The sequence below is a fragment of the Tiliqua scincoides genome, chromosome 4 (assembly GCF_035046505.1).
Source record: "Tiliqua scincoides isolate rTilSci1 chromosome 4, rTilSci1.hap2, whole genome shotgun sequence".
In the NCBI taxonomy this organism is placed as follows: domain Eukaryota; kingdom Metazoa; phylum Chordata; class Lepidosauria; order Squamata; family Scincidae; genus Tiliqua; species Tiliqua scincoides.
The window spans coordinates 160,930,767-160,958,488 of record NC_089824.1 but is presented as its reverse complement, the minus strand read 5'-3'; the positions used below and the strand labels follow the sequence as shown (position 1 = coordinate 160,958,488).

At 44.7% G+C, this 27,722-nt stretch overlaps 1 protein-coding gene across 1 annotated transcript; it reads left to right on the top strand.

The window, feature by feature from the left end:
- The first annotated feature begins 1,865 nt into the window (after positions 1-1,865).
- On the top strand, positions 1,866-25,296 carry LOC136648788 (cytochrome P450 4B1-like). Its single transcript, XM_066625024.1, has 12 exons — positions 1,866-2,075; positions 3,405-3,546; positions 6,120-6,168; positions 7,480-7,603; positions 7,928-8,058; positions 9,378-9,529; positions 13,354-13,460; positions 15,315-15,505; positions 17,247-17,380; positions 23,485-23,549; positions 24,774-24,856; positions 25,128-25,296. The coding sequence occupies exons 1-12, from the start codon at positions 1,866-1,868 to the stop codon at positions 25,294-25,296; spliced, it is 1,557 nt and encodes a 518-aa protein (XP_066481121.1).
- Positions 25,297-27,722: the final 2,426 nt, after the last annotated feature.

Sequence of the window (27,722 nt, the reverse complement as noted above, 5' to 3'; positions counted from 1 at the left end):
GGCGTCTAGCCTAGACGCCTTTAAAAGGGGATTGGACAAGTTTCTGGAGGAAAAATCCATTATGGGGTACAAGCCATGATGTGTATGCGCAACCTCCTGATTTTAGGAATGGGTTAAGTCAGAATGCCAGATGTAGGGGAGAGCACCAGGACGAGGTCTCTTGTTATCTGGTGTGCTCCCTGGGGCATTTGGTGGGCCGCTGTGAGATACAGGAAGCTGGACTAGATGGGCCTATGGCCTGATCCAGTGGGGCTGTTCTTATGTTCTTATGTTCTTAACTTGATCCTGCAAATAGGGTTAAAAAAAAAACAACTCTATTTTTTTTAACATGGAATTTGCTATTAAACCTTGTCCTGGCATCAGACCCAGTTAATTAGCTTACCTCAGAGAAAGGAAAAAACCCCACCATTTTTACATCATTGTTTTATACTGTTTCTGCAGAGTGGACCCAGCTAACTTCACTGCTTCCCCTGAGTCATTCACTGTGACTAACCATAGAAGTAAAAGAGGAATGAAATTTCACTGAAGCTGACCATGGAATAATTCAGCACCACTGCCCATCCCTCAGCATCAGCAACTGGGACAGAGTGGCATGGTCCTGAAACAGGATGCCTAGGATGAGGGTGCTGAAATGTTTAGAATCATAAACAAATTCAGTCTGTGTCTGTTCACCCTGAGATTGTGTCATTTTTTTAAAGCAATGTAGCCTCAGGCAGTTTTGCAGAGCTCAATCAAGGAACAAAGAGTTACAGTCAATGTAAACAGATACCTATGGACTCAAGGAACTAAAACTGTGCAAAAACCTTTTTTATAGCTGCATTCAGCCACAGAAAATACTTTTGGACGGTGGGGGGGGGGAGGGGAGAATTACAGCACGTTTGCAACACTGCATGCCAGCACTAGGCTGGTATGTGGTCCATTGGATTGGGCCCCAAGTTTCCCTAAACCAGTGATCTTTGCCCTCCTGGTGCATAAAATGGGGTGATCCCAACACACTGAAAAAAGTTCTTTGAACACGTTTCAGTTCTCTCTCCAAACAAAAAAGAATCAGAAAAAAATGGTGGGAACTACATTTTGGGGAGAGACCCCATGTCTTCTTATTGGTGCAGGAATGCACCTTCATCAGAACTTCTTTTCTACAATGCAATGTTTACTGACCAATGAGATGGATTGTTCTGATAGCCAATGAGGTGTTATTATAACACAGCAGGGAACCAATAAGTAAGTGTCAGCTCTCATTTCCATGTATCAGAGCTAATACTAGAACTCCTATTCAGTTGTGTGATTGCCAGCAAGTTACCGTAGTTACTGGTTTTTTGTTGGTTACTGATTTTTTGGGTAACCTGTACTGTTATATATTAAAACAAAAAAAAACAAACAGTCAATGGGGGTTAGGTTGCACCAACCCTAGTGATATCACTCCATTTAGGCTGTGCATATGATATTGTAATTTATTCTGCATGGTCTGGTATGGGAGAAGGTCTATCATAGGGTGACTCAATGAGCTCTCCCACTGGGTGATGCAAACCCTCTGCCTTCTCGGCCTTGATCTGCTTTCTTGATCCACTCGAACTTGATTAAGATTAAGAGTGATTATGCTGGCCACATAGCAAATGATCTATTTTAATTGTTAGGTCTTCTTTGCCCCTTGACCCACTTACAATTAAAAGATTTGTCAAGCATCTTTCAAATGTGAGACTACAGAGGTAGAGCGACCACATGCAGCAGACAGCAGGGCTCCTTCACCTTTAAAACTGGCACAGATTTTGGAATCTGATACTGCTACTGTGATTACATCAGGCACACTGAGCAATAGACATTTCATAGAAACCTGCACAGCGTCTCCCGTACACACAGGAGAAAGAATGGAAGCTGTAGCAGAGACTCGGGAAAGAATTTCTTGGTTTTGGCTGCCTGAGCATTTCTCTCATGTTTTCTATTTGCTGGTTATTGTGGGTCTCTTCTGTGCAATCTTGACAGCCATCCAATTATATCGGAGGAGACAGAACGTGGTCAAAGTCCTTAGCTGTTTCCCAGAACCACCCAGCCACTGGTTGTATGGCCATGTCAAAATGGTAAGCTGACAGCTGGGGGCTCTGTATTGTACTGAAGGTGATTGGTAAGTGCTGCCTGGTTTTCCTTTTTGTGTGTTTTTGTGGCTCTTCTGCAAATAAGATGGGTTTATTCGAAGTATATTGTAAGTCTTCTCATAGCACAAGCAGTTGGTCCTCCAGTTGCTTGCCTTCAATCCACAAACTTCTCAGAGACTTTTCCGAACCAAAAGAAAGAGAACAGGGAAAAGGGAAGGGAAAATCAAAACAAATGTACAGAGAGGAAGGGAGAAAAATAAGAAAGAAAAATAAAAGTCTGCCTTTGAGAATGGTTCAAACATAGAATAAGGCTGCAATCCTATACATGTGTTCCTGGTAGTAAGTACCACTGAACACAATGGAACTTACTTCTGAGTAGACATGCCTAGGATTGTGATGTAAAACTATGACAACTGCAAATAAATGGTTCTCATCTCTTCCATTTTTGCTCTCATTTCTTCCTTTTAATCTAATGTATTAAACTCTATATGTCCAATGAAACAAACTTTTCATTTGCACTTGACATTTTTCTTTCTCTCTCTCTCCTTTCACAAAATGCAGTGAACTACAGCTCAGAATATAGTCAGGTTTTAGGAGAGGTGTCCAGCTGCCCAAGATAAGGGCAAGAGCACTTCAATTTTGGTTGAAGTGCTCTTTGAAAAAAGAGATTTTAATATCTGCAGATTTGCTGTTTTCTTGTGCCAGCACCACAGTGTCTGTTTCCCTTCAGCATTAGAAAGGTTATTTCCATAAAATATTGCTAACAGAATAAGAGAGCCTTTACTGATATTTGGTAGTGGTTTTCCACGTGCCTTTTTTGTTTGTTTTGGTGACACTGACAGAATACAAGATGCAGTTCTCCTAAAAATCTCTGGACGATCAAGGTGGCTGCACGGCTGGTGTTGAGCTTGTAGGTGGGCTTGTACTTGATGAAAGCAGACTCTGACCAGGTTCAGAAAGCAGAGGGTGTGCTAAACCCCTTGTGAAATCTGAGGCCACCTATGGGGGAGGGGGGAACCCAGCCAAGGCCAGCATATATGAAGCATGGTTTGGATGCTTCTTAGGTTTCCTGCTTATCAACCACCCTGCATATGCAAAGGCAGTATACAGCCGAGGCAGTAAGAAAAGTGTATTCAGAGCCAACCTTGCCTCCCATCAAACCATGGAGGGGAACCATAGAATGCTGGCCAACCCACCCCATGAGCCCCCAGCAACAGAATGTGACACTGCCTCATGATGCTCACAGTGCAGATTGATTTAACACACAAATAAATGATAAGAATCTGAACTGACCTTTAAACAAACATAATGCAGCTGAAACCAGAGGAAGAGTTCTTGAACGTTGCCGCATGGACAGAAAAATACCCACACTGTCATCAGATATGGTTTGGATGCTTCTTAGGTTTCCTGCTTATCAACCACCCTGAATATGCAAAGGCAGTATACAGCCGAGGGGGTAAGAAAAGTGTATTTTATGTACCTGTGATCAAAATTTGACATGGGGGGATCATTAAATTTATATGTTTTATTTCTATTAAATTAATTATTTTTATAAATAAATATTAAAATCATAAAATTTATTTAAAATTCTTATATAATTATTATAAATATTTATATTTAAAATCAGTGTTGGGAAAACCCAGCAGGGCTTGACTCGAGTCAAGTCACCTAGTCACTGCCCCCTCATGACTCAACTTGAAAAAGAGTCCTAATGGGGGCACGTTCCGAGTCTCCGAGTCACCCTTTAGTGACTCTAATGGTCTCACGTCGAGTCGCCCTCCCCTTTAAAAAGCCCTCCATGGAAAAAATGGGGCTGCTGCCATGAGTGTGTGTCAGAGGTCTCTTTGAACACTCCTGTGCTATCCCTGCACATCTGTAAACAGGGTGGGAGGGGTGGGAGGGACTGAGTGAGAGCCGGACAGATGCAGCAAAAGGAAGGAGGAGGGTCACAAGCAGCAGCTGGGAGGCTTACCAGGACAACCCAATCCTTGCAGCTCTACTCAGAAGTAGTCCCACTTTAGCCAGTCATTCAGTGGGGCTTCCTCCTCCAAGTAACAACAGAGCCAAGAGAAGCCATAAGGTTGGAAAGCAGCACTGGGAAAAGCGTTTTCTCCTGTCTTCCTGGGCTTCTGCAGCCAATTGTAAGGCAAGAAACTCCTTGGGCTCCTCCTCCTGCTCTCCCTCAGCCAATAAACAAATTTATTTATTTATTTGATTTGTATTCCGCTTTTCTCCCCGAAGGGCACCCATAGTTTATGCCCATAGTTTATCCATTGATAGTTGGTTCCTTCCTTCCTATTAGAGATGGAGAAAAAGAGCTCACTCCCCCTTCCCGCCCAGTTCATTAACCCTTTCCAGCCTCCCAGCTGCAGCTCCCTGCTGCTTGACGGTCAGAATTATGGCCCCACAAGGTTTTCCATGCAGCAAAAACAGTAAGCACCCCCAGACACAGGCAGACTCGAATCAACAAGCATGGGGAAGAGTGCTGAGTCAGGAGGGCCCTGACTTGAGTCTTTTTCAGAGTCTTCCATGCACGTGAGTCATGAGTCGCAGAGTCACCCCCAAATCACACCTTTTCATGACCTGAATCCAAGTCACCTGACTCAAGTTCCCAACACTGTTTATAATTTAATTTATACTTTAAATATAAATATTTTAAATATTTTATATTTATATTATAATTTATAATTATAATTTATATAATCTATACATAAATATATTATATAATAATGAAATTATTGTATGATTTTAAATATTATATATGGAATTATATGTTATATATATATATATATATAACCCCTGCTAATTGGGTAAGAGGCACTTTTTCAAGTGTGTGCTCCTTTTTTTAGCAGGGGGAGAGTAACTGGCCCACTTCACCCCAGCAGTGCCTGTTCTAGTGGCTGTCTGCTGGTATTCCTTTGCATCTTTTTAGATTGTGAGTCCTTTTGGGACAGAGAGTCATTTAGTTATTTGATTTTTCTCTGTAAACCGCTTTGTGAACTTTAGTTGAAAAGCGGTATATAAATACTGTTAATAATAATAATAATAATAATAATAATAATAATAATAATAATAATAATTTTATATATATATATATATATATATATATATATATATATATATATATATATAATTTTGACAACTATTTTCAACTACTGAATGCACCAGCAATTACACTCGCTGAGCTGCAAAGAGCTGCTATTATTGGGCCTGCATCAATTATCGGTCGATACCTGCAATGATCCTAGGCCTCTGGTTGGGGCCCGATCTTCGCGGGCAGTACCAGTGATACTGTGATTTTTATTTGTGTGTTCTTCTTTCACTTCCAGTTATCACTGTGATTATTCTTAACTTGAATAAAAATTTAGTAATTTTATAATATAAAATTATATCTTGATCAACATTGATCTTTAAGCAATAAGTGCAGCACTTTCAATTCAATTGTGATTTTAAAGTCAAATTAGGTTCATTCACATTTGAGATACCTGTTACAATATGAAAAATAACGTACTATTCAGTTCACAGGTGACCTCTGCCTGTACTAGTGTTTTTGATGGACCAATTTATTGATCAAAATACCCTGAGCAATTGCATTTATATATAGTATGATAAGAGATGTGAAACTCTCCAGTCTCCTTTGACCTTTGAACCGTCTAGCCTCAGTTTACAGGCTGAATTTTACTCATCTAATCAGCTTCATGGGGCCACAACCTGGACTGGGACTGCAGCACAGAGAACAGGGAACACCATTATCTCTGCAGTTTATATTTTTTCCTGCTGAAAATTGCCTCTGTACAGCAGCAATTTAACCCAAAAAATGACATTTAACCCAACTCAGGTTTTCCAAGCCAGGACTGATCCAAAACTTTCTGACGACAGAGGCGGCAGGTCAAATGTTGTCTCCCATAACACATCCCTAGATGGAGGCAGCAGATAATAAATGAGAAATGTAATTACTGAAACATTGTTTTTGTAAACAATCATATAATCTCATGCTAATATTTTTTTTTAATTCATTGTACTATTTAGATTCTAAATCTCTTACAATGTACAACCTCATAATTCCATGGATTGGTATGTATTGTCTTTCATTAAATTTATAACTTACTATGCTGTCATCTATGTTAAGCTGCAATTATCTATATTACTTGACAGTATCCTGGAATTCAGAGACTCTTATAGGAGGTTGCTGATTTTTACCAAACTGATTCCCACTGGTGTTCCTGGAGGAGGAGGGCAAAAGGCAGTGGGACACCCATGTAAAGCAGCCCCTCCCCTGTGGCTTCCAAGCCATTTGCGGCTGCAAAAGCCAAGCTTCTCTGCTTTGTTCTTGCCTTTTGTGATAGTGAAATAGATATATTAAAGTTGCACATGTGGGATTATAGGGAAATATAAAAGCTGAAATTTTCTTTTAGATTTTAAAAGAACTTTTAGTAAGTCATGGCATTCGGGCATGTGAACCTCAGTGCATGCACCAGACGGGTGAGCAAGAGTGAGGCAGGACCAGGAGCCCATTATCATGGTGCTCAATATTGGCACTGAGTTCCAGCTACCAGAGCAAAAGAGGGGCAGGGCAGAGAGATTTGCGACAGGGAGGCAGCCCCTACGGACAGTTTGGCCAGACGCTCTGTGCTGGTCCAGAGGCAGAGAGGAAGTCATGCAGGAGTAGAGGGGGCCTGCAGAACCCTCTGCAGGAAGGTGTGACAAAGCCCTGGGTAGTTTTGGAGCTAGAGGCAGAGCTCATCCAAGTCAATGCATCCGGCAACAGGGGACTCTTCCCTAGGTGTACAGTGGGAAGTGAGCTGGGCTCTGTGATACCCACTCAACTCCTTCTCTGGGATGGGAGGGGGCACAGGCCACCAGATAGGCAGCAGTTGTGAGGGCAGGCAAAGAGAGAGCCATAGCCGATGATGAAGGGGAGGAACCCTACCAGGAGTACTGTCCTGTTTTCTGTTGGGTTGACCTCCCCTTTTTTTATCTTTGGACTATTAAAAAAATAAGAGCTCCTTGGGTGATGCTTACTCTATTCAATTGCTATGAGCAGCCAAGTCCCATCACATCCTCTTTGGGGCTGATCTTCCCTCCTGGGATGAGGAAGGAGAGACCCCCATGGTTACAGGTGGGAATGGCTAAATTGGGCACTGGTCAAGGGCCTATGAGCATCAGGGGGCTCAGCTGGCCAGGCCAACCCCTGAACTTGCTGGCGCTTCCCAGTGCAGGGCTTTACTGGAGTGTTCCAGAGATCTGCTGCCAGCACTGACATCAGTGGCTTCTCATAAAAGGGGCTTCCTCTTTACCACCCCCATAATAGTAAAATAAGCGTGTCTATTGCCACGTATCAAATATGTATCCTTGTGTTTTTCATCTTCCCATTTCTCCTAATAGGAAGGGGTTTATTGACCCTGAATGGGCCAAAGTGGCGGCAGCACCGGAAGCTGCTGACTCCAGGATTCCATTATGAAATTTTGAAGCCTTATTTGGATCTCATGGTTGAGTCGGTCAAAGTGATGCTGGTAAGTATCGCAGCTGCCACAAGCACAAATTTAAAACGCCTTTCTAAACATAAGTGAAAATTAATCCTGTCTTAATTTGTTCATGGCATATATAATCTGGCTACGCAAGTCTTGAAGATCAATGTGATGGATTAACATTGTTGAATTGGCTAGAGCTACATGCCATAAAGTACCTCAAATGTTCAGCTTGGGTTCCACTCAGCAGAATAAAGAACTATGCATCAGTTTAAAGTTGGTACATGGATACCTATAGAATGAGATCCAGTATCTGAATCAACAGTTCTTTCTGGAGACCTCATTTCTGTCTTTTGATTACAATATTAGGATAAATGGGAAAAGCTGGTCCCCAAAGGCACCATATCGTCTTTGGAGCTGTATGAACCTGTCAGCTTGATGACCCTCGATAGTATAATGAAATGCGCTTTCAGTTATCACAGCAACTGTCAGACAGACAGGTCAGTATACTTCAGGCAAGGGGAAGCCACAAAGAGACTTGTCTGTGCCAAGTGGCATCACAGACCACACAATCCCAGCAACCCCGAGATTTGTAATTGCATGATTCCACTTCAGTGTAGAGATTGATAATATGGAAGCAATTTTCCATCTCAGTACAATAGTACCTCAGAAATTATATGTGAATTAGGACACTGAGGCCCCTGTCCTATCTGTCAGCATTGACGACGATGCAGCCCTGCTGATGGAGTCTGCGTCCAGTGGTGCGTGTGGGGTGATCGGAAAGCCTGCCAGGTGTAAATAAAACCTCTCCAAGGGGAGAAGGACAGCGTGGCTTCAAAAAGAGGGGATAGGTTCTTGATGCATGCTGGTGCTGCCAGCATCCATTTGCACTCTTCTCCCAGCCCTCCTTGTATCCACCCTCAAACTTCCCCTGCCCCCACCTTTCCTGCCCATCACATGTCTCCACCTCCAACTTAGGGCCTCGAAGAGCAGTAGGGCTTCTGAACAGTAGGTCCTCTGAGAGCTGCTGGCACATACATTGCACCTCTGCTCATTTGTGGCAGTTGCTGCAGAAGCCTCTGGGTGCCCCTGACTTTCACAATACCATATAGGACCTTGGCTGCTGGAAAGTGGGTTCTGGCAGCCCAAGACATAGATAGGATGATTGGCTTGTGAATGTCACTAAAATATCAACTGCCTTATCTCACCATCTTCCTCAACATTCCTGCAGATTTTTTTTTTATAATACAGTCTTACTTCTTCAGACACTACATGGTTCCCTATGGGACTCCTCAGATCTATGCTAGCTCTTTTACTGGTGTACAACTGAAGAGTCTTGGGGAGCAAGACTCTTATGCCTGCGATGGAAGTACAGGATTTAGAGCAACCAGTGCCACTGAGATCTGTCCCTGTCCTGCCATCATCTATCCCATTCCAACCTGAACCCCACCCAAATCTGCCCCTGTCCCAGCTTAGGGTCTGCCAGTATATCATATGGATAATATTGAACCATTAGTTATTTAAGAAATGGAAGTTTCCCGTGTATTATTGGGGGGTGGGGGTGGGTAAAAACCTATTTATGTTTTGTTATTATGATGGGTGCACTTGCACATCTCCTGCTGATCTTACTACGTAATGCACATTTGCCACTATTTTGGGAAAAACTCAGTCTGATCTTGCATATGTTTACTTGGAAGTAATTACTACTGGCCTCAGTGAAACATTTTTCAGAGCAAATATTTACCCTGACCATGTCTTCTCCTCTGTGATAATATCTGTTCATGAGTCTTGCACATTTCCAACTTTTCTCTTCCCACAGGGATAATAAATACATTAATACTGTCCTGGACCTCACCTACCTAGCTTATCAGAGATTAAAGACTCCTCTATACCACAGTGATCTCATTTACTGGTGCAGCCCCCAAGGACGTCAGTTTCGCAAAGCCTGCAGACTAGCCCATAATCACACAGGTACGTTTTATGGATGTAAGGCTTGTAGTACCGCACCCAGTTTGGGCGCTGCCTTTTAAGAAGGGTAGGAGCAATTAAGATGGTGAGGGGTCTGGAAATCAAGTCCTCTGAATGGTTTAAAGGGATCATAGTATATTTAACCTGGGGAAAGCAAGACTAAGGAGATATAGGATAGCCCTTATTGGATTTTGTCAAACAGAGACTGGTTAGCCAAGTGTCAGTTACTCTGGAGTCACCTGTGCTGAGCAGGAGGCTGTACTAGATGACCTCCAAGGTCTCTTCCAAAACTAGTATTTTGTGATTCTATGAAGATTCTTTTCCAACATACAGGTTGAGACTAATTATTCTCATGGGTTCTGTTCAAAGCACTCACGTGGATGGCAAAAAAACGCACTATAGCAAATCAATTTCTTTGCGCCTGTGATTTAAAAACAGCCTTGCTGACCTTTGTGATGTTAAGATTGAGTCATTAAGACAACAATCCAACAATCATTCTCTCTCAAAGTGCTTAGAAAGGCTTCACTCAGACCCCTCCCTTCACCAATGCAAAGTATCTTTCTTTCATGTGCTCAGGAGGAAGGGAGGGGTCGCCTGGAGAGAGAAGGATTGTTGGATTGTCAGCCAACTGCCCTTTCTCTCTCATTAAGGAGGCTATTGTTAAAGGACTGTTCAGTTTTTGAAACTGATTTTAAAGGGGTGCATTTTTCCCCTTCTCCCGGGATCAGCACAGTCCTTCTCATTTGCAGTGGCCATTCATGTTGAGTCAAATCTGTGTATAAAAAATCCATGTATAAATAGGCTGGACCTGTAGTTCTTTTTTGTTGGCACCCTTCAGTCTCAGAAGACGATGGTATCGCGCTCTGAATGGTGGTTCTGGAACAGAGTGTCCTCTCCAGTGCACGAAGCCTGGGTAGAGTAGATATGGAGGATAGACTGTTTCCCATGCAGCAAATCCCCCCGCTCCACGTCACTGAAATGGTCCAATGGAAAGGCAGATGCCAATACGGTTGGTTCCAGCGGCGTCGCAGGAGTTGCCAGAACGTGACTGTGTTCAGCCATGAACTGCCTCAGGGACTCCGGCTCCAGATTTTGCCTCGAGGTAGTTATAGCTCAGGATTTTTGCCTGGTTTCAGGAATGTATTTCTGGAGTTTACCTGACCTCTGGATTACGAGTTGACTAGAGAGATCAAAATGCTAGCCACTGCTAGCACCACATCCTATCTCCTCTGGAGTGGGGGGGCCTCTTCCGCATTTTCCCCATCACAATGCCTACCAGAAGCCTTACAAACACATTTCTGGTTTTTGCAAACACTGGAAGTGAGTTTGTAACGCTTCCAGCAAGCTTTCTGAGAGTCAGGGGGGCCGCATACGGGCTCCCCAACTCTTAGCAGGTCTTTAAAATGTGCTGTGTTTCTGGGGGGGATGTCAAAATTTTTTTTACCCCAAGTGCCAGATGGCATAGCTATGTCATTGATTCTGAGGAGAAAGCGGAGGGTAGAATTAAATGAAATAAATTTTGGGTAGAACTCTTTGTTAATGTGTGGCTATTATAAGGATGGAAATGAAAATAATCTTCATTCATTGGCAGTTTGATTTGATGCACCAGTCATGATCACGTGTTACCTTTCACCTGGCCATAATGTTTACACACAGTCACAAGGAAGTGTCCCGTCAAATCCATTCTCTAGAGGGCTTCGCCTCCCTTCTTTCCCCAACAATGGCCCTAGTTTGGCGGAAGGTACCACTGAACCCCACCTCCAGGGTGGCTTGCCTGTTTGAACTGCAGAGGTCCTCCTTCCTCCCTGCTCCAGTCAGCAGCTTCTCCAGCCACAGTAGAATGTAGCTCTCAGCAGCTCCTGGGTATGGCAGCCACATACCAGTCTCCAGCATCTCCCACAGTCTCCATTCCAGCAGTCTCCATTTGTTGGTTCATTGTTTCATTGGTTGATCAGTTGAAACTCCTTCCCTCTGCTCTCTTCATCTCTCCAATCTCCTTCTTTCTACACCCACACACTCTCCTTTTATCCCTGAAGACACTGTGAGGCTTTTATCCCTGAGGACCCTGTTGCCTTCAAGTGGCTGCAGCTGTGCAGCACACTCACTATATTCTAAGGTCCTGGTGTTAAGCCCATGCTTCCCTGACCTGTCAGAGCAAGGGGACACTGATGACACCACACCCTATCTCCTCGATGGATCTTGCATGTTTCCGCTACCGGAAGAATGCATTGACAACCCAGTCCTATTCATTTCCCTGCCACAGCAAAGCAGGCTGCACTGCATGCTGTGGTAGTGGGGCAATTGGAAGGCTTGAGAGAGGTAAGGGATTTTCCTTTACCCCACTATAAGTCCTGCAGTTACCAGTGGGTCTCCTTGCATGAACTGGCTAATTAAAATGATGAGCCAGCAAACCTTCACCTGCATGGCTAAGTGACCAGCACACCAAACCACCCTTTGCTGCCAGTAGTACACATGCACTCCCCCTCTGCAAAGCTGTGCGTCAATCAGTTCTACGTTCTTGTTGGGGCCTCTTTCTTTAATGTGATCTCTCAACCACACATTGTTACTTGTTTTGTGCTTTCAATCTACTGCCTGCTCTATCCCCCAAATTACATTTAGGGTACAATCTAGACGAGCCCTTGGGCCAGCGCAAGTCCCTTGCACCAGCCCAGGAGGGTTGCAAAGCTGCCATTTGCGCTTCCTTGAGAGTCAGCTAGGCTGGCATGTAGAGGCATGCTGGCCTGCGTAGGCTGAATTCAGTCTCAGCGCTGACAGGGGGAGCGAGCCTTGCGTCGGCTGAGCTTGGCTGACGCAAGGCACCGTGGAGGCGGCGAGGAGGCAGGGAAGTAGCGGAAGGGAGGCATTCTGGGGCAGGGGGAAGGTGGGTGAAGGCTGGCCCTGGAGGCGGGCAGGGAGTGGGAGGTGGGGCTGGGATCTGGCTGTTATGACAGATCCTAGCCCTCATACTCAAGCAGTGCGGAGCAGATTCAAACTCTCTTGGGACTTGCGCCACTATGAATAGAAAATATCTAGAGAAATGGAGGTTTCTATGAGTCTCTCTCATGGAACAATACTTGTAAAAACACTGTTGGAAAAGTGGGGTTTGAGATTAACCTGTATGAGTGAACCACCTTAAATATATGAGAAAGGTGATATAGGAATATAGTAATAAATGCATAAATGCTAATACTGTATGGAAATACAGTAATAAATAAATCTCTGGAGGGGCAAGCTGCAGGAAAGCTGAGAGATGAGTGTCAGGGAGCCTGGTCAATAGACAAAGTAATTAACAATGCAATCCTATCTTGCTGAAGGTAAGGGGAAACTGTTCCCCTTACCCCTGGGTAAGCCACTGCAGCCCCTATGAGTCTCCTTGAACTTGCACCATCTCCTGACATATAGGTTAATCTCAAACCCCACTTTTCCAACAGTGTTTTTACAAGTATTGTTCCATGAGAGAGACTCATAGAAACCTCCATTTCTCTAGATATTTTCCATTCATAGTGCAGTCTCATTGTGGCTAGTCAGCCTTGCACTTCCAAAGCTGCAAAGGGAGCTGCAAATCAAGCCTCAGACTGATTCTCAAGATGTAATCCATTTCTTGCCAGCAGACTCCTTCACATTCCATCACTCCACTGTAGAGATACATCAGCAGCCTCTCCATCTCTCTCTGACTCCCATCCAAGGCAGCAAATCTTGCTTAGCTTCTGACCTCAGGCAGGGAAACAGTTTGACCGCCAGACCTGATCTCCCGATGCCCGAGCATAATGCAATATACCTTAATCATATTTCCTTACATATTTACTCATTGCTTACACCTAATGCAGATAATGTAATAAGAGAGAGAAAGGAGTCCCTGAAGAATGAACAAGAACTTGAAAAGATCCTAAAGAAGAGGCGTTTGGACTTCTTGGATATTCTTCTTTGTGCAAAGGTGAATTTTGTAGCAACTCATTGGTAGTTTCAGTTCAAATTGGGCTGGAAGATGTTGAGGGTTTTTCCAGACAGGGTCCTTTTCTCATGCAGTCTGTAGAGCCATCACTACACAACCTGTTCCCTGCACTTCCTCAAGAAACATAACACAGAAGGCCTGGCTGTATTACCTTTCACTGATCTCGTCTCTCTAAGGACGAGGATCTCTAAGGACAAGGATCTCTAGGGACAAGGATGCACCACCTGTCCCTGACGTGGGTTAACTGTCTCCATCTCAAAGCCCAGCCTGAAGCTGAAGAGATGTAGATAGTCCTTCTCATCCAGTACCCTCTAGATCTGAGACACCACCATCTTCTTGATCACCTTGCTCAGAAAGGAGAGGCTCAAAACTGACTGAGAGTTGTCCATAGCTGTGAGGTCCACAAAGGGCTTGTGCCCAGGAGGTGGCACAATATTATGATTTTTTTACATCCCAGGCAATACCCCTCCCTTAATGAAACATTCACCATCTTCCCTACTCATCCAACCAATCTTCTCTGGGTTGCTCACATAAGCTGAGCTGGGCTAGTATAAAGCAAAAAGGCTGATAGATGGTCTTATATTCCAAGGGCTACTATCCCATCCTCAAACCTTATAAACTGAATAGAATCCTAGACAATATTACCATCAGATGCCTCAGGGACATCAGTAGGTAATGTGGAGTCCAATCATGACAGAAGTGAACAATTTTTCCTGCAAAATGATCAGAGCTGTCGAATGTGTGCTCCAACGCATTCCCAGATTGGTCAGATGGAGCAGGCCCCAAATCACACAGATGGCTAACTACGGAGGGGATGGTGGGAAAGAAAAAAAAGGCTTCTTTGCTGCAGACACAGTACTCAACGTGAAGATGTAATCTTGAATGCTAAGGAGGCAAGACCAACTGGTGTGATCATGAACCCATGCCTATTAGAATGTCAGCACTTGAGACCTTAGAATGAAATTGTATTTAGCAACAGATCCTGATATACCTGCTATTGCCCTTACTGCTGTGCTTATACTGTAGGATCATCTGCTGAGCTGATTACATTAACATTGTAACCCTTGCTGCAGTACTGTTATGGTAAATGCAGCCATTTGTCTCTCCATGCAATATTCTCCCTGGTAGAAAACTGGCACAGGTTGGTGCAGGCTTGTTCTAGACTCTAGAACAGGGGTGCCCAAACACCGGCCCGGGGGCCACTTACGGCCCTCAGGGACTTCCAATCTGGCCCTCGGAGCCCCCAGTCTCCAATGAGGCTCTGGCCCTCCGGAGATTGCTGGAGCCTGTGCTTGCCCGATGCAATTGCTCTCAGCAAGAGAACAACTGTTCGACCTCTCACCTGAGCTGTGGGACAAAGGCTCCCTCCACTACTTGCTATTTCATGTCTGTGATATAGCAGTGGCAATGAAGGAAATGATAGCCTTGCTTTGTGCAAGGACTATTATAGGCCTTGAGCTACCGCAAGATCTTCATTCATTCATTTAAGTTCCATCTCTAATAAATTCATTTATGTAAATTTATTCAAATTTTAAATGTAAATTAATTTGTTTTTTCCTCGGCCCCCGACACAGTGTCAGAGAAATGATGTGGCCCTCCTGCCAAAATGTTTGGACACCACTGCTCTAGAACAAACCTGCACCACTTGTGACCACTACCCTGAATACAGTCCCTCAGTCATGCTCAGTGGCTCACCAAATGGGTTGTATTGGTTTGGTAACTGATGTGCAAACCTGCTTTAAAGGAATGATTGATTAGAATCATCCTGTTGAACCTAAACAAGCAGTACTTTGGTCTCACAAAAGCCATTCAGCCCTGTTTTCTTTGTCTTGTTAGGATGAACATGGAACTCCATTATCAGATGAAGATCTGCGTGCTGAGGTGGACACTTTCATGTTTGAGGGTCATGATACCACAGCTAGTGGGATTTCTTGGCTCCTGTATTGTATGGCCCAGAATCCGGAACATCAACAGCGATGCAGAGAGGAGATAAAGGAGCTTCTTGAGGAGAAAATGAATATTCAATGGTCAGACCTTCTTCTTCCACTTTCTCTCCCTCTTTACGCCTATACCTTCCAGGTTGTATTCTTTATTTTTCCCAAGGTTTATAAAAACATGGTAGAAAAAGCATTGTTCAGCTGTGTGTAAGTTTCAATGTAAGTAAATGTAACATCATGCACACTGGGGCAAAGAATCCTTAGTTGGCAACCTTCAGTCTCTAAAGACTATGGTATCGCGCTCTGAATGGTGGTTCTGGCACAGCGTCTAGTGTGACTGAAAAGGCCGATTTGGGAGTGACAATCCCTTCCACACTGGGAGCAAGTGCAGTCTGTCCCTGATCTGTCTCCCTGGCTATGGGCCTTCCTTCTTTGCCTCTTTGCCTCAGTCTGTTGGTCAAGTGTCTCTTCAAACTAGAAGAGGCAATGCTGCACAGCCTGCCTCCAAGTGGGCCGCTCAGAGGCCAGAGTTTCCCACCTGTTGAGGTCCACTCCTAAGACCTTCAGACCCCTCTTGCAGATGTCCTTGTATCACAGCTGTGGTCTACCTGTAGGGCGCTTTCCCTGCACAAGTTCTCCATAGAGGAGATCCTTTGGGATCTGGCCATCATCCATTCTCACGACATGCCCGAGCCAACACAGGCATCTCTGTTTCAGCAGTGCATACATGCTAGGGATTCCAGCTCGTTCCAGGACTGTGTTGTCTGGAACTTTGTCCTGCCAGGTAATGCCGAGGATGCGTCGGAGGCAGCGCATATGGAAAGTGTTCAGTTTCCTCTCCTGTTGTGAGCGAAGAGTCCATGACTTGCTGCAGTACAGAAATGTACTCAGGACGCAAGCTCTGTAGACCTGGATCTTGGTATGTTCCATCAGCTTCTTGTTGGACCAGACTCTCTTTGTGAGTCTGGAAAACATGGTAGCTGCTTTACCGATACATTTGTTTAGCTCGGTATCGAGAGAAAGAGTGTCGGCGATAAGTAAAAGCTTATCATGGGTAACAAGTCATGGTAGGTATGTGCAAGCTCCTGGTTTTAGAGGTAGGCTGCTTCTGTTTGCCAAATGCAGGGGAGGGCACCAGAACGCAGGTGTGCCTGTTGTCTTGTGTGCTCCCTGAAGCATTTGGTGGGCCACTGTGAGATACAGGAAGCTGGATTAGATGGGCCTTTCATCTGATCCAGCAGGTTCTTCTTATGTTCTTACGTGCGCATGACAAGTCAAAACTGCACATGAGGTTAGGAAGACTTTGGGCCCAATCCTATTCAACTTTCCAGTGCTGGTGCAGCCACAGTGCAGCCTTGAGTGAAAGGAAACAAATGTTCCCTTACCTGGTGGAGGCCTCCATGATTGCCCCCCACTGCAGGATGCAGCGCATTGACATAGCTGCACCAGCGCTGGAAAATTAGATAGGATTTGGCCCTTTGACCAAAAGGTGTAGGCTGAATAAATAAGTCAGTCTAACTATGCACAAGATTGCAGCCATGATAAAGCAGGAAAAGGGTGCTCGCAGCTAAACATTTATGGTGTCAAAAGATCACCCCTCCTTGGGGGAATATCAGCTGTCTCCGGATCTGGAATGGGATCACAGCAGGCAAAAAGCTAACAAGTCCTCCAGTGATCCTGACCACTATCCCCCCCCCCCCCCGCGATATTCATCTGCCCTGTGAGCCAGGGTTTGCAGATACCTGACTTAGTCCATGGATTTTTGAGTTGGCATTATTGTTTATAACAGTATATGAGGTTGAGTTCCAATATGTTTTGGGGTGTCTTCCAGGGATGACCTTGGGAAGATGACTTACTGCACTATGTGTATTAAAGAGAGCCTTCGCCTTTACCCTTCGGTACCCTACATAAGTCGAGAACTGAATGCACCTGTGACATTTGCTGATGGACGAAGTTTACCTAAAGGTCTTTATCTCTTCCTGCTCCAGACTTTTATGGAACTCTTCCCTTCCTCTTGGGACTTTGTTTTTATGCTTTGACTTTCTATTTAATTGGATTGTATTTTTCAAGTATCTTCTTGGACCACAAAAACTGACAAGGACTTTCACTCAGTTCCTTATACATGAATGAGTAAAAGATTCTACAAGGGACCTGGGTTTTTAAATGCTCAAAAAAATCAGCAAAGGATCCCAAAGCTGCAGGAGACAAAATATTTAAGAGGAATCGACTTACAGTCCCAACAAATTTTGAGCATCAACCTCTTCATCTTGTATTGGCAGCCTTCAGTCTCGAAAGACTATGGTATCGCGCTCTGAAAGGTAGTTCTGGCACAGCATCTAGTGTGGCTGAAAAGGCCAATCCGGGAGTGACAATCCCTTCCACACCGGGAGCAAGTGCAGTCTGTCCCTGGTCTGTCTCCCTGGCTATGGGCCTTCCTTCTTTGCCTCTTAGCCTCAGACTGTTGGCAAAGTGTCTCTTCAAACTGGGAAAGGCCATGCTGCACAGCCTGCCTCCAAGCGGGCCGCTCAGAGGCCAGGGTTTCCCACTTGTTGAGGTCCATCCCTAAGGCCTTCAGATCCCTCTTGCAGATGTCCTTGTATCGCAGCTGTGGTCTACCTGTAGGGCGCTTTCCTTGCACGAGTTCTCCATAGAGGAGATCCTTTGGGATCCGGCCATCATCCATTCTCACGGCATGACCAAGCCAACGCAGGCGTCTCTGTTTCAGCAGTGAATACATGCTAGGGATTCCAGCACGTTCCAGGACTGTGTTGTTTGGAACTTTGTCCTGCCAGGTGATGCCGAGGATGCGTCGGAGGCAGCGCATGTGGAAAGCGCTCAATTTCCTCTCCTGTTGTGAGCGAAGAGTCCATGACTCGCTGCAGTACAGAAGTGTACTCAGGACGCAAGCTCTGTAGACCTGGATCTTGGTATGTTCCGTCAGCTTCTTGTTGGACCAGACTCTCTTTGTGAGTCTGGAAAGCGTGGTAGCTGCTTTACCGATGCGCTTGTTTAGCTCGGTATCGAGAGAATGAGTGTCGGAGATCGTTGAGCCAAGGTACACAAAGTCATGGACAACCTCCAGTTCATGCTCAGAGATTGTAATGCAGGGAGGTGAGTCCACATCCTGAACCATGACCTGTGTTTTCTTCAGGCTGATTGTCAGTCCAAAATCTTGGCAGGCCTTGCTAGGCCTCTTCATCAGGGGAATAAAAATACACAAAAAGAATAGTAACAGTAAAAATGACTTTCTCTTAATATGTAAACAAAACAAAACTAGCATAATGTAACCACTAATCTTTTTTTTAATACAAAAAGGAATGATAATGTTGATATACTTATAGTATAATCCTAACTAAAAAGCCCCTGTCGATCCAGCTGTGCCAACACAGTGCATGCTGCATTCTGTAGGGTGGAGAGGTTGTTGGGGTAAGGGGGAATGTTCATCCCCTGGAGCAAGCCTCCACTGCTCAAACAGGTCTCCTCAGATCTGCACCAGCCATTTTGCCAGAACAGGTTTGAGGAGAGGAGGGGAAAGGGGAGAAGGAACAGGGTTGGGATCTAGTCCAGGTCACTGCTGCAAATTGCTCCCACCCTCACCCTTTCAGCCTCCTGCCCTCCCCCTCCCTGCTCAGAAACTCCCCTGATCCTCCTCTTTTCCACCCCACTCCCCTCCCCTGCCCCTTGCCTACCTCCTACAACAGCTCATCTGCCTCAGATAAACTGCCTCCGTGCAGGTAAAGATACCTCAGTGCAGGTCACCCTCTGTGGCAGCATGCCAGTGTCTCCACTGCCATTTGCACCGATGCCCCCCAAATGCTGTTTGCAACCTTATAAGGGCAAGTTTGCAGCTCTATTTGCCATAATGGGGCTGCAAAGGCTCGATAAGATTGGGCTGTTAAATAGAAGCTGTAAAACAAAGGCAAAAAGCATAAAGTTCATAAACATACACCCACAATGATCTCCAGATTTCCAAACCTTGTACTATATATCTTTAAATTCTAGACTCATGCAAGTGTCATAAAAGAACTACTTTGCCAAACTGTTTTATTTGCTATTTTGCAATGCACTTATTTAAAATCTTATCAGTGAACCCGAACTCAGAAATATTTTTGGTGCTCTTGCTATGATGTTTGTTCTTCAGTTGCGTTGTGTTTTTTTTAAGTTCTCTGACTAAGAGCAGATGCTTGAAATGCATTGGCTGCCCAACCCCTTGCATGTTACCGCATGTAGCTGAGCTAATGGAGGCTATGCTGCATGCTGTGGTGGGGGACCATCAAACAGCCTGTGGGAGGTATTTTTTTTTTTTTTGCTTAACCCCAGTACACTGCCCCATCGTCTATGGGTTTGGGAAGGTAGATCAAGGCTGGGAAGGGAAATAGGATAGTGGTGAAAACACTCCCAATACTGTCCCTTTACTGGTCTCAGTGCACCCTTTCTCCTCCCTTCTTTGCCTCTTCTTTTTTCTGCACCCCAGCCTTTCTCTTCTCCATTCCTCCCACCCCCTGCCACTCCTGCATTACCAATTATTTTGACAGTACTCCTAAAATGGTAGCTGGCAGCATGCTGTGTGCCCTGCTGGAAACCATTTAATGACAGCAGAATTGTTTTCCACTGCTGTAAACCCTTCCACACTAGGGCCTGATCCTATCTAGGCTGTAAGGCTGCAATCCTGTCCACACTTTCCTGCGAGTATGTCTCATTGAAACAGTAGGACTTACTTCTGAGTAGACAGGCATAGGATTGTGCTGTAAAGCTGTGTTTTCAGAAGGTGTGTTACTGTTTTAGCAGAATAACTAGCATTCATAAGATGGAGGATATATTCAGTTAGTTCGTATCACTCCCTCACTCTCACATGTAGGGGTGTGGGGGTTCTTTTTTGTTAAAAATGCATAAAAACATTGGTTTTTAAACATATTTTCCAGAAATTAAAATAGATTACTTTTCCAGTTAGAAATAATACTGTGGCTGCATCTGCTGACACTTGGTATTGGCAACCTTCAGTCTCGAAAGACTATGGTATCGCGCTCTGAAAGGTGGTTCTGGCACAGCGTCTAGTGTGGCTGAAAAGGCCAATCCGGGAGTGACAATCCCTTCCACACCGGGAGCAAGTGCAGTCTGTCCCTGGTCTGTCTCCCTGGCTATGGGCCTTCCTTCCTTGCCTCTTAGCCTCAGACTGTTGGCAAAGTGTCTCTTCAAACTGGGAAAGGCCATGCTGCACAGCCTGCCTCTAAGCGGGCCGCTCAGAGGCCAGGGTCTCCCACTTTTTGAGGTCCATCCCTAAGGCCTTCAGATCCCTCTTGCAGATGTCCTTGTATCGCAGCTGTGGTCACCCATATCACCGACCTAATACATTTTTAAAGCAATTATAATTTATAATTATCATTTTATTAAAATGTGTCCTTGGAATAAAAACACGCAACACCACAATTTGCTATTTTAATCAAGAAATTTTGGAAAAAAATATCACCCAAAAAACACACCCCTACTCACAGGTATAGATTAAAAATTTAAGTAGTGAAGCAAAAGCATCATGAAATATTATATGTTATGTATGCCATTCTATGTAAAGGTTAAATGTATCTAAGGTAAGCAGAGTGCCAAGTCACAACTACAATAGTTGCTGGTAATAAATCCTTCTAGAGTTTTATTAACCGGGTAATGTGACATTACACATTAGGGATATAACATGAAAAGGATTCATGAGTTCTTCAGGGCATGGACTGTACTATTGTCCTGAGTGTTTCATAAGCACCTGCAAATTGCAGGCATTGCTAGAAATAATTGACAACTTTTTCTAGCGAATGCATTGTTCATACCTGAACATGATACACATCTGCCATTAATCTAATTGCATGCTTCCCAAGCCATTTAGCACTAGACCAACTTTTTAATTTAAAATGGCAATTTATAATGACCCACTAGACCAAAAAAACCAAAACAAACAAAAAACAAAACAAAAAGTCCACATTCACACACAAAAAATTAGAAAGAAATATTTTATTTATTATTAATAATAACTTACAATTGTTTGAGTCTATAGACATTTGCTTGACTATCCCTAGAAACAGTCCAATCCTGAGCTTCCCAGCACTCAGGGCTCCTGCGGCACCAAAATAGCTACCATGGCATCCCAAGGGAATGGGAAGCACCACTAGGGCTGTTCAGAGTAAGTTTACGCTCCCTTACCCTGCCCCAGGTGGCCCCAATGATTTTCCTGGGATCTGCACCTGCTATTGAACGACAGAGCCTTCTGTCATCTCTGCCCTCTCCAGACTCCCTCTCTCCCCCACTACACCTTCCCCCTGCTTTCCTCATGTCCCAAAATGCCTCCCCCCAGACTGGATCGAGCCCTGAGAAGTGCACGATCATTCTATTTTCTTTCTTCGCAGCTTGAGGAGCACTGCAGAGGCTTCTGCGGGGCTCAACATACCCCTGGGAGCCTGCTGCTTCATTATGTAAGGAAAGTCCCTGCCCCCCCCCAAACTGGATCGTGTCACTGCATTCTCCCTCCCTGTCCATTAAAGGGATATAGGCAGAGGTCCTCAGGCTGGGGTATCGAGAACCTCTGGGTCAGAGTTTAAATGAATTTAATGAATGAAGAGGAGGGAATCTTTCTTTCTTTCTTTCTTTCTTTCTTTCTTTCTTTCTTTCTTTCTTTCTTTCTTGATTGATTGATTGATTGATTGATTGATTGATTGATTGATTGATTGATTGATTGATTGAAACACATTCACTCTACAGCCCTGAATCCCATGCTCCTTCCTATCTGTGCAGAAATGCTATCCAGGTGGGGATAATCTCAAAGCTGAATCCTAAACATTCACCAGGGCAGCTACAATGGGGAGATATTCTCTGCAATAGCAAGCTGCCTTATTCAGGCTACTGGTTCATCTAGCTCAGTATTATTGATACTGACTGGCAGCAGCTCTCCTGCTTTTCAAACGGGAATCTTTTTCTATCCTACCAAGAGATGACATGCGCAGCAGGTGCTCTTCCACTCAGCTACAGCCCTTCCATGCTTCTTTCACTTAGCAACACCCCGCTCCTTTTCTGCTTTAACATGAAATATTAAAAAGAGTCCTGGTGAATTCAAAAGCTAAATCATTATGACATATATAATTGATCCAAATAAAGATAATGCCTTACAGTTATTTTTGGTTTTCTTTTCTGTTGGACTAACACAGCTACCAGGTAAAGTACAGGTGAGAGAGAGAGAGAGAGAGAGAGAGAGAGAGAGACCCTGTGACTGAAGTCAGTTATGCAGACATGTCATGGAGTAGACTCTAGGACTTGGAGTAGGGGTTATTCATGGATTGGTTAATGTTTCAATAACAGGCCAATCCTATAAATCCTCCACTGGTGCAGCCACTTCAAAAAGGAGCATACTGTATCCAATGCGGGACAGATGAAGATGCTTGGGAGAGGAAAGGGGATACCTCCCCTTTCCCTTATACCTCCATAAATCTCCTGCTTCGCAGTGTGCCTCCTCAGATCTGCACCAGCAATAATATAACAAAGAATATTGCTGGCGCAAGTTCAAGGAGAAAAATGGGAGCGGGAAGACTCTTGATGGAGGGACTAGGATCCAGCATGAGCCATCACCACCGGATCCACCCCCTCCCACAGCCCTCCTGCCCTCTGTCCCTCCCCTCTCCTTGCTCGGTTTTGCCCCTCTCTGCCACTGTTCCACCCTCCCCTGCCCCATTCTGCCTCCCACCAGCTTACCTGCCTCAGTGGGCCCTCTGGATCTGCAGACATCAGTGGAAGTCTCTGGCATTCCAGCCAGCGCTCCTGCAGCACACTACTCTGTCAGTCAGAGTTTGCCACAAGTGGAACACTGGTGGTCAGGCCCAATAGTATTGTGCTGTAAAATAAGATAACTGCTTGTTGATGCCAAAGTTCTTTATCATGCCTGTGAAACGTGTGCATACGCCACCTGCCCAACTTAGTTGTGATTTGTCAGCAATTCCTCATTTACTGCTCGGGTCATTAAATGCTCCGCACGGTAGGGAAACACATCAGAGGGACTACTGTTCACAACGGATTAACTTTTCTCTCTTTCATCACAGGTTGTATTGCTGCATTGAATATTTATGGTCTTCACAGAAATCCCGAAATTTGGGACAATCCTGAGGTAATAACAAAAGAAGAGTGTGATGGGCACAAGGTCTTTTCATTAAACACTGAATGTGTTTAGTGCTGGAATGAGAACAGGACGGGGAAAATATGGGAACAGTTCTGAAAGGTTATCTGAGGAAAAGAGGCTGGTGGGTCACATTGTATAGAAGAGTTTTACAAAACAAAATGAAAGCAAAACATAAGGGGAAACTCTCCAACCAAACTGTGGCTAGGCAACTGTAAGCTTCCCGGCATCCACTGGAGCAGTTGCACCAAAGCGGCTACTGCTGCATCCAGTGGGCGCCGGGAAGCAGCTGGAGATCTCCTCAGGGGAAGGGAACATTTGTCCCAAGCTCTGCAATGGGGCTTCGCAAGTCTGTGCTGGCTATTTAGAGATTCCATGTTGGGACTTCCAGCCCAACACAGAGTTCAGAATACGGAGAACAGAGCTCCATCCCATCTCACTTCCTCCACAGTTCCTCCCCACCCTCTCCTTCCCTTGCCCGTGTTATGCCCTCCCCTCACCCCCCCAGAGGCCACATGGCTACCTGGTGGTTGCATTTACTACTGGCAGCAGCATACCCTCTTCCTGCCTGCGCTGGACCCAGTGCTTGAGTGGCACAGGCCCAGCACCAGCGCTCCTTACTCACCAGATGTTGCAAATGTGCTTTATGACACATTTATGGCACCTGTGCCAGCACTAGTTTCTTTAAACAGCATAAGGGGATCCTAAAATCCCATCCACCCCACTTACATGTCAGGAAATTCCTTTTAATGAGAAGGGAGTAGGGAGCCTTAGGGCACAATGCAAAGCATGCTTTTGGCCGGCACAAGTCCTTCCCTCCTCCACGGTCAGTGTCATTCCCTTTCTTGCATTTCCAGAATTTAAAATGGAAGAGGGGAATGGAGCAGAAAAAGATGTATGAAGGAGCAGATGGGACAACAGCTGATTTTAGAATGTTGGACACAGTCAATTTAATTCTTTCCTGCCCTTTGAGTTCTTTCTTTTTGTTGGCCCTGTTGGGTTTAACTGATCATCATTTTTGTGGCTTTGAAATACTTTTTCTCCTGCTTACACTGGCCATCTTCCACCTTGTATTACAGCACATATTATGAGTTGTTTGCTTACTATGCTAAGCATACCGATTTTCCTGAAGAAATACTCCTCCTTACAGCCCTGACTGCCAAGATCACTGGCCACGCTGATTCAGACTGACCTGACTTTTATTTTCTGCTCCAGGTTTTCAATCCTCTGAGGTTCTCGCCAGAGAATTCAAGGGGTCGTCACCCATATGCTTTCCTTCCTTTTGCAGCTGGGCCAAGGTAAAGATGCTTAAAATGCTTCATGCTTCTTTTTAAAATTACATTTCTCCTATGAAGGAGTCCCTGCCATTATTTTCTCTGAAAGGCAAGACTGCATTCAAGGCCTATAAACTTCTAGAGGGATCTGAATCATAACTGTATATTCAAACACTTTCAGATGTGACCCCCATTCCTGACCCACTTTCCATAATGGGTTTTCTACTTAAATTCATGAAGGGCCTTGTTCTCTCTATTCCCAATGTAATACTGTCATTTCTTCTTTTCTTTGCAGGAACTGCATTGGACAACAGTTTGCCATGAATGAGTTGAAGGTTGCTCTGGCCTTGATACTTTTGTGGTTTGAGCTATTTCCTGAACCTTCCAAGCCCCCCATTCCCAGTCCACAGATGGTTATCCGCTCCATTAATGGGATACACGTGAAGCTGAAGGCTCTTTCCTGATAGCACAATGGCTTAGCCCGCCATGCCTACTTAGGTACATGTAACAGAAACAGCATATTTTTCTCTGCTTCTTATCATTTACCGCATATTCTCAAGTATCCACTGATCTCACTGATAAGTTGAGGGGAAGTTTTGAGCCAAAATAATGGAATTTTCTATGACCCTCAGATAAGTCAGGGGTTAAACTTAGGGGAGTGTCAGACTATAATTTTGTTTGATTTTGCCAAAGGCAAAGATTGTTGCCTAAGAACTGTACAGTCTCTTAATTTACTAAAAATTCAGTAGAGGATGATAAGATACATTTTTATTCATTAAATTTTTTAATTCTGGTCTTCACAATCTTTTTTTAAACACTTTCAGAGTATGTGCACTGTAAACAACATAGCAGTAGAACCATTAATCAAATCCTTCCTTAAGGTGCCTGCTGCGTTAAACCCAAGGCTCAAAGTGTAACATACAATTTATAACACATAACTGGGAGTGTGCAATTCAGTTCACAGTGGAGAGACAAGCAACAAGGACTGAGTGTGAGCAAGTGCAGCTATACAAAGTTGCACCCTGATTTACTCAGAAGTAGACCCATTGCTTTCCATGGATGTTATTCTTAAGTAATGGTGCACTGAATTGTAGCCGCAGACTTTGTTTCAGATGGAAATGAAAATTACATTCTGGTATTTAAAAAACCAGACCTCTGCCAAACATTTGCAAAATGGAACAAGGGTGCAGAAAGATCGGATGTGATCTTGCCAAAGAGAATAAGGCTTCCTTGATTGAAATGGAAGTGTTGAGCCCTGGCTTACTTTTTTCTCAGGAGGAAGGAGTGAAAGAGTTAACTTTGGTTGCAGCTTTCAGAGACTAATGCCCTGGTTGCCCTGGAGACTAATAGCTCTTAGTTATCTCTGCATTGTCCTCTTGCTCTCCTCTGGGCTTCTCCTGGCAGCCTCAACAACCCCGATGCCTGAGTGACTCCCAGATAAAGGGAGAAGATGATTTACACTTGATTTATTGGCAGAAATTTCTTGATTTATAGGCAAGTATGTAAGGTACTTTTGCCGGTCCCCCCCTCCCCCCGCTTGTTGTCTCTCTTGTGGTATCACATACCCTGTCAGCCTCTCAGGGCAGAGACAGGTCTTCTGATTCTTTGCCGTCAAGGCATGGGCATGGGCATAAATGGAGGTATAATAATAAAAATGCTTGATATTGCCACAGTGGTGATGCTTCCTTTTTCCCAGTTCTTGGCAATAAAAACTGGCAGATATCATACATATCAGAAATGTCCAGTGTATGTTTGTCCTTTTTATGGACCGTTTCACAACCTGATCATTGGCGTCGCTAGAGGGGGGGCGGCGCACTAAATTTTGCAGAGAGCCTCCCTGCAGCATGCAAGTGGCTCCTCCCCCTCCCTTCTGGAGCCATTCACCTCCATTTCCCCCTCCCCCCACGGCTCCAAAGGGGAAGGGGAGGAGCCGCTTGCATGTTGCAGGGAGGCTCTCTGCAAAACTTAGTGCGCTGCCCCCCCCCCCAGTCAGTGAACCTGATCATGATGGAATAGAACCATTGTCATTCCAATTGTTAAAGATCTTGTAGCGCTTCCAAAGGTACATTCAGCATTTTTCAGTCTGTTGCTATTATCTGCTATTCTTACAGCAGTTTTTAGTACAAAATGTTTTAATCCAACATTCAACTGACTTGTAATATTCTAATTAAGAAGATATGTAGAGGATATGGAGAGAGGTGAAAAGCGGTGTGCCCAAGGATCTGTCCTGGGACCGGTGCTTTTCAACCTCTTCATAAATGACCTGGAGACAGGGTTGAGCAGTGAAGTGGCTAGGTTTGCAGATGACACCAAACTTTTCCGAGTGGTAAAGACCAGAAGTGATTGTGAGGAGCTCCAGACGGATCTCTCCAGACTGGCAGAATGGGCAGCAAAATGGCAGATGCGCTTCAATGTCAGTAAGTGTAAAGTCATGCACATTGGGGCAAAAAATCAAAACTTTAGATACAGGCTGATGGGTTCTGAGCTGTCTGTGACAGATCAGGAGAGAGATCTTGGGGTGGTGGTGGACAGGTCGATGGAAGTGTCGACCCAATGTGCGGCAGTAGTGAAGAAGGCCAATTCTATGCTTGGGATCATTAGGAAGGGTATTGAGAACAAAACGGCTAGTATTATAATGCCGTTGTACAAATCTATGGTAAGGCCACACCTGGAGTATTGTGTCCAGTTCTGGTCGCCGCATCTCAAAAAAGACATAGTGGAAATGGAAAAGGTGCAAAAGAGAGCGACTAAGATGATTACGGGGCTGGGGCACCTTCCTTATGAGGAAAGGCTATGGCGTTTGGGCCTCTTCAGCCTAGAAAAGAGACGCTTGAGGGGGGACATGATTGAGACATACAAAATTATGCAGGGAATGGACAGAGTGGATAGG